This window comes from Diaphorina citri, unplaced genomic scaffold (assembly GCF_000475195.1).
Source record: "Diaphorina citri unplaced genomic scaffold, Diaci psyllid genome assembly version 1.1 scaffold895, whole genome shotgun sequence".
Classification (NCBI taxonomy): domain Eukaryota; kingdom Metazoa; phylum Arthropoda; class Insecta; order Hemiptera; family Psyllidae; genus Diaphorina; species Diaphorina citri.
The window spans coordinates 126,876-142,169 of NW_007378326.1; the positions used below are offsets into that span (position 1 = coordinate 126,876).

Sequence of the window (15,294 nt, forward strand, 5' to 3'; positions counted from 1 at the left end):
TCCAGGTCTGTTCTACTTCCAATGGACACTGTGGTTCTACATCGATACTATACACTAAGTGGGGGACATTATCACTCCTGGCACATGTGTAAAAAAAAGGCCCAAATTCCTTTCCACCTCCCCAGACTCATAAAAAAAAAAAAAAAAAAAAAAAAAAAAAAAAAAAAGTTTAAAAGCCGGTCAAACCTTAAGTTCTACAATGGGCGGCAACCATGTGGTTCTCACATGGATTCATAGAGGAAATGAGGTCGAGGCATAGCTCTTTTACTTACCTTTGGCGGGAAAACCATAAAGTCCCTTTCCTGACCCACGGGGGGGGATAGACTTTTGCGGAACCGTCTTCCTCTTCCCTCCTTAGGGCTCTCCCATATGGCTCGTCGTCTATGTCGCGGGCTCAATATCAAAGGCATTCCACTTCTGTTGTAAAAAACTGCTCCCAATAAAATCCTCTTGCGCCTTGGTGCCCCTTGGACAATGTTACCCTCGCCAGGTATAAGAGGTTTTACTTCCTTCTTTCATTATTATTATCACGGACATATCTTATTTATAATTACTTTTACGAATAAATATCGACGAGCGTAATCACTTAACCTTTTAGGGAATCAGGTCGGTCACCCCGGCATCGATGGTTATATTAAACACCAGTCGTAGGATACACATTTAATATAACTCCTATTTGTAAGGTCTCGTATGGAGCCGACCCTAACTTGGGGTGCGGGTGAGGTACCTAAATGGTCCCGCCCTCTCGGGTATACTTTTGGGGGTGAATGATGTGGTTGGTTCCGTGTCCAGGGTGAAGTATTTTTTGATCTTGGATCTCTAATTATCTCCACTCTCATTCTCTTCGTTGATGGTCTGCTGTCGGTACAAAGGCTCTTGCTATGAAATGGATTCTTGACTACAATACCATTTATCAAAGAAAGGGCCCCTCCGCTTTAGGTATAAATCCTTCAACCCTTCTGGAAGCATTAACTAACAACAAGGGCCGAAAAGTTGAAAAAAAAAAAAAAAAAAAAAAATACGTCAGACCCCCCTCCCTTTCCTTACCGAATAAAAAATGTGTACAGGTCTACATATGTACAGGTGAATCACTCATACCTACTATTTTACAGGACTCAGGTCAGGACCTTAGAAATCTTTTGGGGAATCAAATGCATCATGTGCAATCAGTGCCCTAAATCACCAAAGTATGGAAAAGTATTTACAATTCCATATTTTGATATGATTCGTCCAAATTCAAAATTCTGCTTTTCCATTAGCTATTACACTTGTAAGATACTTTTCCATACTTTGGTGATTTAGGGCACAGTTCGAAGGTTTTATAAACAAAAAATATTCACACGTATTTCCCCCCACCCCTCCCCTCTTAAAGCAATGAAACTTTGACCGTGAAAAAAGAATTTTTCATCTCAGCAAGCACACAGACATGGGAAAGTACAGGCAATCACTCAAAATGGTAAGTGTCTACCGAAAAAGAACAAAAACTATTCTACGGATTGATTTTTTTGGTTTTAAAAACTTTGCAAAAACGAGATGGGTTTACAAGGAATAAAATTTGTCAAACGAATGCTTTTTTTACTCCCGATAGTGGGTAGGCATTTGATTCAATGGTGAAACACAACACGTTAGAATGGCAAAAGTCAACCACTAATCTGATTTAAAAACGAGATGGGTTTACAAGGAATAAAACTTGTCAAACGAATGCTTTTTTTACTCCCGATAGTGGGTAGGCATTTGATTCCATGGTGAAACACAACACGTTAGAATGGCAAAAGTCAACCACTAATCTGATTTTCATCGTATTTTCAACGGGAATCGGTCATTCCGTGAGAACTATTCACAATTTCTCTACACTATCTAGGATTAGTATTGGGTTGCTACTATGGACAAGTCGATTACATCTACGTCTTTTTGGCTTCATAACGAGGTACTTGCGCTTTCGGAGCACCTACCGATGTACAGGACATTTGTTAGGACTATTGCCGTCTCGAACCTTTCTGACACCAGAGAGAAGAAAAAGAGTAAGTTCAGTATCTAGAGATAATTCTCTTCCTATAGTGATTCAGTGATCTATCCTTGATACATTTAACATAGGTAATTTTACCGACGAAATTTCAGGACAATCGGACGAACCGTTCGGGAATTATGGCGAATCACAGAATTTTTCAAGGGGCTTCGACTATGTCTTCACTTGGAAACCCTAGTTTTAATTCCTCGGCAGAACTTTAGAAGGCGATCGGCAATAGCATGTTGAAAGCACCAATTTCCAAAAGCTGGTCGCCACTTTTTCTATAGCTCATCGACGAATAGAAGATAAAAAAACCCATCACTAAAGATCTTGATGTTGGTATAACTAGAACACCTTAGCAGATATAGTGACGTTAAGTTGTTCCATTATACCAACAGTTTAATAGAGCACCTCTTTATTCATATTACCCCCCATCCCCGATATAATCCCCCCCCATCAAAACAAAGATAATACGAGTACAAGACACAAACCTCTGTGCTGACGGGCTCTTGGGTGGTAGTCCCGTAGTGGCCGGGGTGGGTGCCGGTGTACTGGTCGGGGTGGTGGGGTTGGTGTATGGAGTTCGGGGCTGTACAGGGAAGGCGGGTGTGTTCGAAACCTGAATTTCCTTCAGGATATTTTGTGAAACCTAAGAACACAATTTATTTATTTAACACTGAACGGGCGGCCGGGCTCTTTTCTAATTTCTAACTATTGATGACTTATTATGGAGGCCTGATAACTCTGGTCTTAAAAGTTTGGTCCGTCAAATCGAACATCCGAAAAACTGGTCCCTCAAAAGGGTACTCCTAAAATCTTCTGGCGTTAAATTCCTAATTCTTCTGGGGTTGGACTCCTAATTCTTCTAGCGTTGAACTGCTAATTCTTCTGGGGTTAGACTCTTAATACTCAAGCTGTTAAACACCCTATCGGAGATATATACAAGACACAAACCTCTGTGCTGACGGGCTCTTGGGTGGTAGTCCCGTGGTGGCCGGGGTGGGTGCCGGTGTACTGGTCGGGGTGGTGGGGTTGGTGTATGGAGTTCGGGGCTGTACAGGGAAGGCGGGTGTGTTCGGGCGCGGGGTAGGGGTTCCACAGTGGGAGGGCGAGGTTTCGTCTGCACTGGAGCCTCCAGCACGCCATGAGCTGTAGCTCTCATCACGCGTCTGAAATGAGAAAGCGGTGGATTTAATATCCTCAGTCTAAATTTTACATATTCTTCAGAGCTCATTATTGCAACGGACGCTACATAGTACTACGTCCTAACCTCTTCAGGACTTTCAACATAGCAACGAGTATCCATGATAAAGTAAGTCTAATTAGTCTAACCTCTCGGTGGTTAGGGCGGTGGACTTTGAATCTTTCTCGAGAAAAGTAAACCTCCGTCGTTACAATTCCTTCTATCAAACCTATTCTTCAGACAGTCTAAGGCCGACCACTCACTACCAGTTAGAACTGATAGACCGACTCTTTCAGCCGTACCTGTCAGGTCTACCTGATAGTGAGTGGTTGGCCTACGTTGGCTAAGGAAGGTAGCGTGCGTGCTTTGTAGGCGATAGATCGTAATTCTAATTCTAAGCTGGGGGCGAACTTTATCCTAAACAGATAAGGTTTGATCCCGAAACGGCTGGTTTTCTCTCATCCCGTCCTCTCTTTGATTTCGGGACGATAAGACCTTCCCGATACAGTTCCCTCTATCAAACCTCTTGTAAAATGACACTCATGCAACGCTCCTGAATTATGTACAAGATGGAAATACCAATAAAAACAATATACAAGGTGTGTCCTACGTCATGCAAAACGCAAAATTACAGGGTGTACCTGAAGTGTGGACACATTGGACCATGCAGAGGACGTTACATACTACTACGTCCTAACATGATAAAGTAAGTCTCATTAGTCTAACCTCAGTTGTTAGCGCGGTGGACTTCAGATCTGTCTAGGTCATATTAGACCTCCGTTGTTACAGTTCCCTGGCTTCCTCTATTAAACCTTTTTTCCAGCCACTCTAAGGTCGGCCACTCACTATCACGTAGACCTCTCAGCTACGCCTGATCAGGTCCGCTTGTCAGGTCTACCTGATAGTGAGTGGCCGGCCTAAGTTAGCTTTGGAAGGTAGCGTGCCTGCTTTTTAAGCCGAGATCTATTTACAAAAGATGTAACCAGGTCGCAGTGACATAGGTATAAGGCGTTTATTAAAGCCGATGGCCCTACTTACACCAATCTACCAAGCGCTAGATCGTAATTCCCGCCCCGGGGAGAAATTTATCCACATCAGATAAGGTTCGATCCCGAAACAGCTGGCTTTGTCCTATCCTGTCCTCCTTCTCTCTTTGATTTCGGGACGATAAGACCTTCCCGATACAGTTCCCTCTATCAAACCTCTTGTAAAATAACACTCATGCAACGCTCCTGATGGAAGGTCATAACCACATCATGTTTTGTAATAACTGTGACATGCTTATTGTGTTATGTCATAACATAACACTCATAACGTTCTATGTACCGTATGAATGTACAACAGTCCAACTCCTTTCTATTCTTTTAAGGCGAAATCAATTAAAAACAAATTGACCTCATCATGAAAAACTATTCTGCGGATTGATTTTTTGGTTTTAAAAACTTTGCAAAAACGAGATGGGTTTACAAGGAATAAAATTTTTCAAACGAACGCTTTTTTTTACTCCCGATAGTGGGTAGGCATTTGATTCAATGGTGAAACACAACACGTTAGAATGGCAAAAGTCAACCACTAATCTGATTTATAACCAGAACAGGTTAACATAGACCAGTAGGTTACTAATAAAATTAGATAAGAGCCTAGAAGACATCACAGTAGGTACCTAATATACCTACTAAGATAGATTCTACGGATAAGAAGTGCTCACCACAGTCTACAGAAAAGCAGAAATTCAAAGTTGGAAGGGGACATCTCAGTATTATCGGATACATTATTTATTTCAGTTGATATCACAGTGGACAGATCGTAACACCAGTTAGAACTAGAATTTGGTGAAGAACTTTTTAACGACCTGTTTAAGACAGTGGGTAGAGGGTTAATACAAAATACAATTGACAAAAAATTGATATCACAGTGGACTGATCGTGTCACTAGTTAGAACTAGAATTTGGTGAAGAACTTTTTAACGACCTGTTTAAGACAGTGGGTAGAGGGTTAATACAAAATACAATTGACAAAAATGAAAGGTAGTAGGTCTACTAGATATATTAGGTACTCTAATTTGAGTAGGAACTTCGTTTCAGTTTCGTTCAAACGTCAAGAGCTTGAAATGAAGACATATCACGCGTACGAAAAATTATGTTTCTTCAATTGAAGAGGACACTCCCAAATTTTCAATTCAATAATGTAAACATGATTATGCGAAACGTACGTAGGCATCAAGTGTTCAATCTCATTTTGCAAGCAAAAAACAACAGAAGCACAAATACCTGTTTCCTCGCAACACTCAATCCATGCCAAGAAACAATCGAGTCGAGCACCTACTCACAACTTGTGGGAAGCCCTGTGTTCTGTAGGACGCGAAAAAAAAAAAAAAAAAGATCACTTGAAGACCAAGCCAACTTCTAGATACCAGAATCCAGAAAGTACCTTGAGTACAGAGTCCTTGATGACCAAATAGATCACTTGAAGACCAAGCCAACTTCTAGATACCAGAATCCAGAAAGTACCTTGAGTACAGAGTCCTTGATGACCAAATAAGTCCTGGCCCGACGATTGCACATAAGGATAACGCGGTGCTTGATTTCTGCAAGGCTTGTGATAACATGACGGGTGATAGCGTGTAACTTGTTTTTATTAGACTGTTATTTGACATATGGAACCACACTAACAACTGTAAACAAACACTTGATTGTGAAAACAGCATTCAGACACACAGCCTTGGAGAAATATTTACGCAAATAAATGAACCAGGTTCCCACAAGGATCAACATTTGTACCTACCCTCGTGAATTATGAAGAATTTTAGAAAAGAAGTTGAAGTTAGGTAATTACCGTACATAGGTTTACGATGTAAAATATAACCAGAACAGGTTAACATAGAGACCAGTAGGTTACTAATAAAATCAGATAAGAGCCTAGAAGACATCACAGTAGGTACCTAATATACCTACTAAGATAGATTCTACGGATAAGAAGTGCTCATCACAGTCTACAGAAAAGCAGAAATTCAAAGTTGGAATTAAGGGGACATCTCAGTATTATCGGATACATTATTTATTTTAGCAAAAAAGGTTCTAGTCTACTTTTCTAACACTGTATACTGACTCTATAAAAGGCATAGTAGGTACACTGTATATTTGTAGCGAGAGATCTCTCTATTATCTTCTACCACAATACAAATATTTACTTTTTGACAAGGCGTTTACCAAAAATTACTCCATGTGCGTGGAAGGAAAAGGAAATCAAGGGATGGTGAAGTCTTCGTCGTCGGCGAACAACGTTGTATCACTCGTGTAACCTGCAATGAGAGGGAGACCTTGGTGAGACCCGGTTTTGCTGAATCCCTAAAACATAATTTCTTTTTGTGTACTTTAGTGTCTCCCACGGTTGTTCTACTACCTAACCTCTTTTGGACTTTCAACATAGCAACGAGTGTCCATGATTACAGTGAGTCCAATTAAAGCCTAATGCGTTCATTTGGACAAATGGATTCCAAACCAGAGAAAGACGGGCCTGGAATTTAGACCCGAAACATCCAGTACAAAACAAGGTAGGTACCTACGTGCCAGCTTCAAGTCCAGAAAACCACAACATTGTAAGAAAAAACTTCGTTAGACTGTGTTTCATTGACTCTCTATCATTTATTTTGCTTATATTAACCCGGGTTGATTGTATAAATGTCGAATGATCGAGAGGTTTTAGCTTCTTGACCCTGAGATTGCGGGTTCAATTCCCAACTGGAGGGTTAATCCAGACATTAGACAGAACTAAGGAATATTAGAGAAAGTAAAGGGTGCCGGGTTGCCGCTCATCATAATGTTCTCAACTTTGAGAGAAACAAACAAGAGTTTTTGTTTATATTGGCAAAAATCCCAGTTGATAATTTGGGAAACACTAGTGACTTAGTATAGTTTGTTCGAATATCGTGCCAGCTTCAAGTCGAGAAAACCACAATATTGTAAGAAAAAACTTCGTTAGACTGTGTTTCATTGACTCTCTATCATTTATTTTGCTTATATTAACTCGGGTTGATTGTATAAATGTCGAATGATCGAGAGGTTTTAGCTTCTTGACCCTGAGATTGCGGGTTCGATTCCAAACTGGAGGGTTAATCCAGACATTAGTCAGAACTAAAGAATATTAGAAAGTAAAGGGTGCCGGGTTGCCGCTCAGCATAATGTTCTCAACTTTGAGAGAGCAAACAAGAGTTTTTGTTTATATTGGCAAAAATCCCAGTTGATAATTTGGGAAACACTAGTGACTTAGTATAGTTTGTTCGAATATAATGTTTTGTTTTAATCTTTAAAGTGTGCCACCACTTTCACTCCAGGGATAATTTTTTCTGAGTTCCATCTATTTTCTCTTTGTTTTTTAATTTCGATTCATACCGAATAATTCCATTTTATAAATTCTATAAAGATTATTAATTTGATCTTCCACTCCGAAGACGATTAGGTATAATTTTCAGTGTTTTCTTGCCCAACCTCCACGAAAAAAAAGGTCTGTTGGCTCACAGGACTTCATTTTCCTTCCTCTCTCACCGAAAGTGACGAATCAGTTTATATTCGAACAAACTATATCGTGGAGGTTGGGCAGAAAAACACTGAAAATTATACCTAATCGTCTTCGGAGTGAAGATCAAATTAATAATCTTTATAGAATTCATATGGAACCATTCGGTATGAATTGGAACCAAAAAACAAAGAGAAAAAAAATAGATGGAACTCAGAAAAAATTATCCCTGGAGTGAAAGTGGTGGCACACTTTAAAGATTAAAACAAAACGTAATCTAGAGTTTCCTATTATTTTTTGTTCGGATGACATTAATTTTTGACACAGACATTATGACACACACTCTGCTTGTTGGAGGAGAGCAGGGAATTTACAAAATTATCAGATTGATAAATCTGTGTCCAACAATCCACACAAAGTCGACGGCCGTCCATGTCGACTGAAACCGCTAAGTAGGTATGCCACACTGCCTCGACAACATAGATTCAGCTCATCAATTGACGACTGTAGACTATGTGTGGTGGAAAAAAAAGCTTTAAATTCTACAGTTTTGTGTTCGCATACCCTTCTTCTCTTTTGGATTTCGGGATGATTTTGTAATACAAACATACTCGTACGTATAGTTCTGAGTGAGTTTTTCGCTTAATATCACGAGTTAAATTTCATAAAGGTGGACTCACCATCGGTTCTGTGACTAGGAGAAGGGCGCAATATTTTGCTATGGTGCTGATGCACGGAGCGCAGTTCGCTCAGCAGTCGCGTCTCATGAGGATGTCGTTCATTCCGCAGCTGAATTTCTCGACGCTCGCGTAGCTTCTGCTGCTGACGCTGCAGCCAGGTTAGATTCGAGCTTTGCTGATTCAACGTGGTGGCGCCTGAGACAATGGATCTGAAATCAGAACGGTGTGGTCTTGAATTAAAAACACTGAAGGGTGCTGTTTGTTGAACTGAAAGCCGTCCATGTCGACTGAAACCGCTAAGTAGGTATGCCACACTGCCTCGACAACATAGATTCAGCTCATCAATTGACGGCTGTAGACTATGTGTGGTGGAAAAAAAAGCTTTAAATTCTACAGTTTTGTGTTTTTGCATGCCCTTCTTTTCTTTTGGATTTCGCGATAATTTTTTAATACAAACATACTCGTACGTATAGTTCTGAGTGAGTTTTTCGCTTAAGTCACGAGTTAAATTTCATACACAGGTGGACTCACCATCGGTTCTGTGACTAGGAGAAGGGCGCAATATTTTGCTATGGTGCTGATGCACGGAGCGTAGTTCGCTCAGCAGTCGCGTCTCATGAGGATGTCGTTCATTCCGCAGCTGAATTTCTCGACGCTCGCGTAGCTTCTGCTGCTGACGCTGCAGCCAGGTTAGATTCGAGCTTTGCTGATTCAACGTGGTGGCGCCTGAGACAATGGATCTGAAATCAGAACGGTGTGGTCTTGAATTAAAAACACTGAAGGGTGCTGTTTGTTGAACTGAAGGATATTTTGTGAAACCTAAGAACACAATTTATTTATTTAACACTGAACGGGCGGCCGGGCTCTTTTCTAATTTCTAACTATTGATGGTATTGGTATAAGTAGGGCCATTGGCTATAATAAACGCCCTTTGTCACTGCGACCTGGTTAGATATTTTGTGATAATATTTCCTTTAAATTTCTAAGTACCTAGCCCGATTATAAAAAACACGATTTTCCGAACTGTACCTAATAGGGTCAACGGACGGTTTACTTTAGACTCTAGAGTACTCTAGACTTAGAACCTTCGACTTCTCTGTTAAAATGCGTCCACTTATCCACACATAGTCAACCGGCAGTCCATCGATATCGACTGAACTGTCCACACTGCCTCGACAACATAGATTCACCTCGTCGATCGATATCGTTGACGGCTGGGCGACTATGTTTGGACACACCTTCAGAAGAACCGTTTGATCAGTTGGTTTTCAAAGGTTAAACTACAAATTGATATGTCTTTTGAGTCACGAACTAATTAATCCGTTCAATATTTTACGCGTGAACTTTCTGAAAGTTGCACGAAACAGAAGAACGATGCATAACATAAGAGTGCGGGATCTTGATATAATTGATAGGTTAGGTAATTGAAATAGGACTAAATATGAAAAAACGAAAGAAATAAAGAAAGAAAAGAAAAAAAAAACATATTGATCTCCCACTCATAGTTCCTCACGAAGTTCAGAGTAGGTACCAATGATTCAGAAAATCAGAAACTATTCAATAACAAAATAGGTAACATACTAACATACAATGTGAAGAATTGAATGTTGTATTGAAGGATTCAGATTTCAGATGAACATGGAGTCTAAATTCTTGTGGAAGGTCATAACCACATCATGTTTTTGTAATAACTGTGACATGCTTATTGTGTTATGTCATAACATAACACTCATAATCATAATGTTCTATGTACCGTATGAACTATGAATGTACAACAGTCCAACTCCTTTCTATTCTTTTAAGGCGAAATCAATTAAAAACAAATTGACCTCATCATCAGCAGATTCTAACTCTTTGAGGTCCCTAGAGCCTAAATCCAAAGTTTCAGCCATTGGTCCGTGTGTGTGTGTCTGTCTGTCTCTAAACAAAATATCTCAAGAACGGTAAGAGCTAGAGACTTGAAATTTGGTATTTAGCTGTCAAATGTGACAAGGATGCGACACGAAACTTTTGGTTAAGATCGGTGCAACGGTTGGCGGCATTTTACCGTTTTCTGGCGGTTTTCGGTGTAATATAACAATATCTCGGGAACGGTATAAGCTAGAACCTTGAAATTTTGTATGTAGTTCACAAATGTGACAAAAGGATGCAACACAAAACGTTTGGTTAAAACAGGTGCTGCGGTTGGCGGTATTTTGACCGCTTTTTGGCGGGTTTCGACCGCTTTTTGTGTACAACAGTCCAACTCCTTTCTATTCTTTTAAGGCGAAATCAATTAAAAACAAATTGACCTCATCATCAGCAGATTCTAAACTTGAGGCTGTTATGGTTTCTCAGTTTCTAGATTGTAGAGAGTTTCTAGCTTTCTAGAGTGTTAATTGAATTAATTAAATTTTATTAGAGTCTTTGTAATTGTATTTTTACTCCATTTTCATTAGGTGTCAATTGATATCATGTCGTGTGATGTTCACACCAGATTTTTTTTTCACTTGTCCACTAGCGTAACACCATAGGTAGGTATTAAGCTGTTTCCACACATAGTTCAGATAGATGTCTATTGTACTTTGTCGAGAAAAAAAAGTTACGAAAGTTTTTCGAATGCCTCGGGTCGGATCAAACCCAGATGCTAAGATTAAAGGTCGGATAATGAGTCACACCTTAACCTTGCTAACTTACTGGTTACCATCTGGTTATATCTTCCAATGGAAAGAGTCAAGTCGTTTTACCTACACTTGAGTGCAAAAAATTCGAGACAGAATCCGACATTTTGACTTTCAATAATTCACCTTTGGAACTTTTTTAATATCAGCATTTTTTTTTTTTTTTTTTTTTTTTTTTTTTTTTTAAAAGGTCCACTAGATATATTAGATACTCTAATTTGAGTAGGAACTTGACTAAGGACAAAGTCAGTTTCGTTCAAACGTCAAGAGCTTGAAATGAAGACATGTCACGCGTACGAAAAATTATGATTCTTTACTTGAAGAGGACACTCCCAAATTTTCAATTCAATAATGCAAACATAATTATGCGAAACGTACGTAGGCATGAAGTATTCAATCTCATTTTGCAAGCAAAAAACAACAGAAGCACAAATACCTGTTTCCTCGCAACACTCAATCCATGCCAAGAAACAATCGAGTTACTACACGAGCAAGGTCAGAACAACAGCTACATAAACCGGTCATCGGTCACTAAGGCAATCGGACATCTATTCTTCACTGACAGGGAAGCTCGAACTAATTAGGCTTGTTCTGGTTTCACTATGGGATGGTCTGATCACGGTGTATCTACGAGAGAGACTATCTTGTCTTCTGACAAATTTACTCAGTATCTTGAAGATAACAACATGAGCTATCATACACAAAAAGCCCACTCCCAAGCTGAGGTGTAGAGGCAAACAGCCCTAAATGATGGATTAAGCCTCTACGAAACAAGCGTGCCGGAAGGCGCGCGGACGCCAAGAGTTTGAAGCGTCGCTCTGCCTATATTAATCTACGGCACCAAAAATAAACATTTTTCAAAGATTCAGAAAAGGTAGTTGGAATAAAAAATGACATTTTGGAAGTCCAAACTGCATAGGCGGTTCTTGCCTAAATTTTTGGGGGGGCTTGATTTTGAAGGTACACCTTCAAAATTTTGATTTAGCTTTATGTAAAAAATAACAAACTTTGTACCTACACCAGTTGTGGGCTGCGGAGTGAGGGCATTAGATTAGAAACAGACTTGTTATTAGGATAAAAGGAAGTCTTAATAAGACTTTACTCTTGAGAATACAGCTAAAAACTCTCAGGAGAACGTTAATAAAAATTAACGACGAGGAAATCTCTGGAAGCGAGGAAAAAGGGAGTTCTTTGAAAAATGAAGAAAATCTTGGACGAGATTCGCAAAACTAGATAAAAACACCTTTTCAACAAAAGGATGACAAGCTTCACCGCTTCTCACGGGACCTATATCTACTCCGGTTCAAAATTTACACGATGAAACAATATCGTTACACCTATGTGACAAAAAATACACAGGGGAACGTGAATATAAACAACGCGATCCAAAAATAACTCCGATTTTTTCTCCCTCGGAGTTTCGTTGTCTCGACATCTCATATATAGGTATATACCGTGAGAGAAAAATCACACCTTTTTACTTTCCTTATCCTATAGGAAGGAAAGTAATGTAATCGGGTCAAATTTTCGATGGTCAGTTTTTAGTGTCAAAACACGTCCGCGTGCACAAAATTCACATTTCCACTTTAATATTAGCTATCTATTTTCATTTTGCACGTGTGAGCTTAAATATGCGTTCATAATACTGCAGACTGCACAAAACTATCTACACTAGAGTACACTCTACCTCTCCAGTATTCCACAATCTACAGTATTATACAGTGTACTATATTCCACAGTGGAAGTTGCACAGTGGAAATCAGGTAACAGGTGAACACCATTTGGGAAATTTGGGTTAGCAAATAGCTGCGGTTTTTACTTTCCTTATCCTATAGGAAGGAAAGTAATGTAATCGGGTCAAATTTTCGATGGTCAGTTTTTAGTGTCAAAACACGTTTGGGTGCTTATTAGCCCAGAAGATTTACATGATTATACCTGATCTTGTGAATGTGAATTTGTGAAGTTCAGTGATAAAAATAAGATACAAGACTCACACGATTATTATTATGATTTATTTTATTATTATTTTTTCATTGATATTTTTTATTCTATTGATTAATTAATTGCTAAAATTGTTTTCATTTCTTGATGCAATTTTTGGGCGTGATAATTCCTGGATTTTTTCCTTTTTTTTTATGAATTTCTCCTCCATATTTTCTCACTTTTTTGAACGTACTGACATGTTTACGAGATCAATTAATTTCCGAATGTGGATTATTAAACAAGAAACCGTTTTAGCAATAGCAACATTTCAAGCCACACCCGAGCATCGAATCCCAGGGTCCTAACCACTGGGCACGAGATTGGAAATCCACCAAGAAATATGTTGCCACGATGTCCCAGCCGAAACATATCATATAATAACACAAGAACCATATAGCAATATTCAACATATTAGAGACACAAACATCAAACAAAATATAAGGAAACACGGGGCAAAATGGCACCTCTAGTGCCATACTCTAGTGGTCCTAACTAAAAAAATAAAAGTCACACAGACACTCGTGAAATCGAAAACAACTCCGCACTCTTCGAAAACAAAAGATAAAAGAATCAACCACAGATCAAAGTGCTAGCTCCTAAAAAGAGTGGGGTATCGTTTTGCCCCGTGTTCCCCTACATATTAGTAACACAAATACATTATTAGATGTTGCTTTATTTGACGAGATATTCCAAGATGAAATGTTCCAACGGCTAAGAGATGTCCCAACTGTTCCAGATTCTGATAACCTAACATATTTAATATTAATAGAATAGAATAATATGTATAAAATAACATACTTAATTTTAATAAAATAAACACGAGAACAATGTCATTAAAAAAGCGTGTTTCTAAATCTCAAGTCTCCAGTGTGATATGAAATGTTTGATACAGCTTCTACTTATTTTAAGTGCTAAAGAAATTAAGAAATCTGGAATTACTTCTGGAGGGATTTCTGATATACAAACTGGACAAACAAAGATTTGGTACGTTTATATTGACCAGAATTCGGTATACCGATTCAGCAATTAGTTAGGTAAGTACTTAGAATACAGGATAAAAGAGAAGAACAAGGGTAAAGCGAGGGCGATAATATTAGTGGATGTGCTAAAAAGGACCAAATTAATAGTAGATAGATGATGGACAAGGAAGGGAAGAAGGAGAGGAGAGGAAACAAAGATAGTAAAATAGGAGCAAAAGAAGAAGGAACAGAAAAATAATTAGACAGCTTAACTGCGCTGGCACTAAAATCAGGCCTGAACTCTGGACTTCCACTAAAAATCCCCACTAAGCCCCCGTGCGTGCTAGTTGTTCCGTGATAGGGTTGTGTGGGCTGCACTAATGTACCACAACCACCCACTACAGCTAGTAGAAAATAAATTTGTTTCGAGAGCCCCCCTCTATAGTGTTGGGCCTCCTCCTTCCTCTGTGTTTGGGGGAGGGGGAATTTGGCAACGCTTTTCAACAATAAAGATTTTAGCAAATAATCACCACGTCATTAGGGGGCACTCTATTGGGTTGAGAGTTTTGACATCTCCACTAATATTTTGTGGTTCTTCTCATCTCCCAGTTAGATATACTTGCATAAAGTCAAATTTGCATCTCCACTATCATGATTTTTCTCGGGGACCAACTTTCAACATTTCACCACATGTGTGGTGACCCTCAGACAATGCGTAGGTATGACTGAGTACATGATTGAGCCATATGTGTATTTGCTGTGATATAATTATGTATGGAGCTCTATTATTATGCTGCACTTGTATTTAGGGCATTGGGTATTAGGAGAATATTTGTATTTGAATTGCCGGAGTGGCGTGAAATGCTGAATACATAATAGGAACACCTAGCACCTGAAGAATTGACGCTTTTCCGAAGTCTACCGCGCTAAAGACAAGACCACTGGAAGTGCTCTATTGGGTTGAGAGTTTTGACATCTCCACTAATATTTTGTGGTTCTTCTCATCTCCCAGTTAGATATACTTGCATAAAGTCAAATTTGCATCTCCACTATCATGATTTTTCTCGGGGACCAACTTTCAACATTTCACCACATGTGTGGTGACCCTCAGACAATGCGTAGGTATGACTGAGTACATGATTGAGCCATATGTGTATTTGCTGTGATATAATTATGTATGGAGCTCTATTATTATGCTGCACTTGTATTTAGGGCATTGGGTATTATTTCACCACATGTGTGGTGACCCTCAGACAATGCATAGGTATGACTGAGTAGATGATTGAGCCATATGTGTATTTGCTGT

General features: G+C 39.2%; 1 protein-coding gene across 1 annotated transcript in view; it reads right to left on the reverse strand.

Annotated features, from left to right (window-relative positions):
- Positions 1-5,755, reverse strand: part of LOC113468917 (tensin-like) — a 16,033-nt gene extending 10,278 nt beyond the window's left edge. The window contains exons 1-3 of the mRNA XM_026826230.1: positions 5,702-5,755; positions 3,833-3,874; positions 2,963-3,177 (exon numbers count right to left, since the gene is read on the reverse strand). Coding sequence (XP_026682031.1) covers positions 2,963-3,177; positions 3,833-3,874; positions 5,702-5,755 — 311 coding nt within the window. The remainder of the gene's footprint in view (positions 1-2,962; positions 3,178-3,832; positions 3,875-5,701) is intronic.
- Between the last annotated feature and the right edge of the window lie 9,539 nt (positions 5,756-15,294).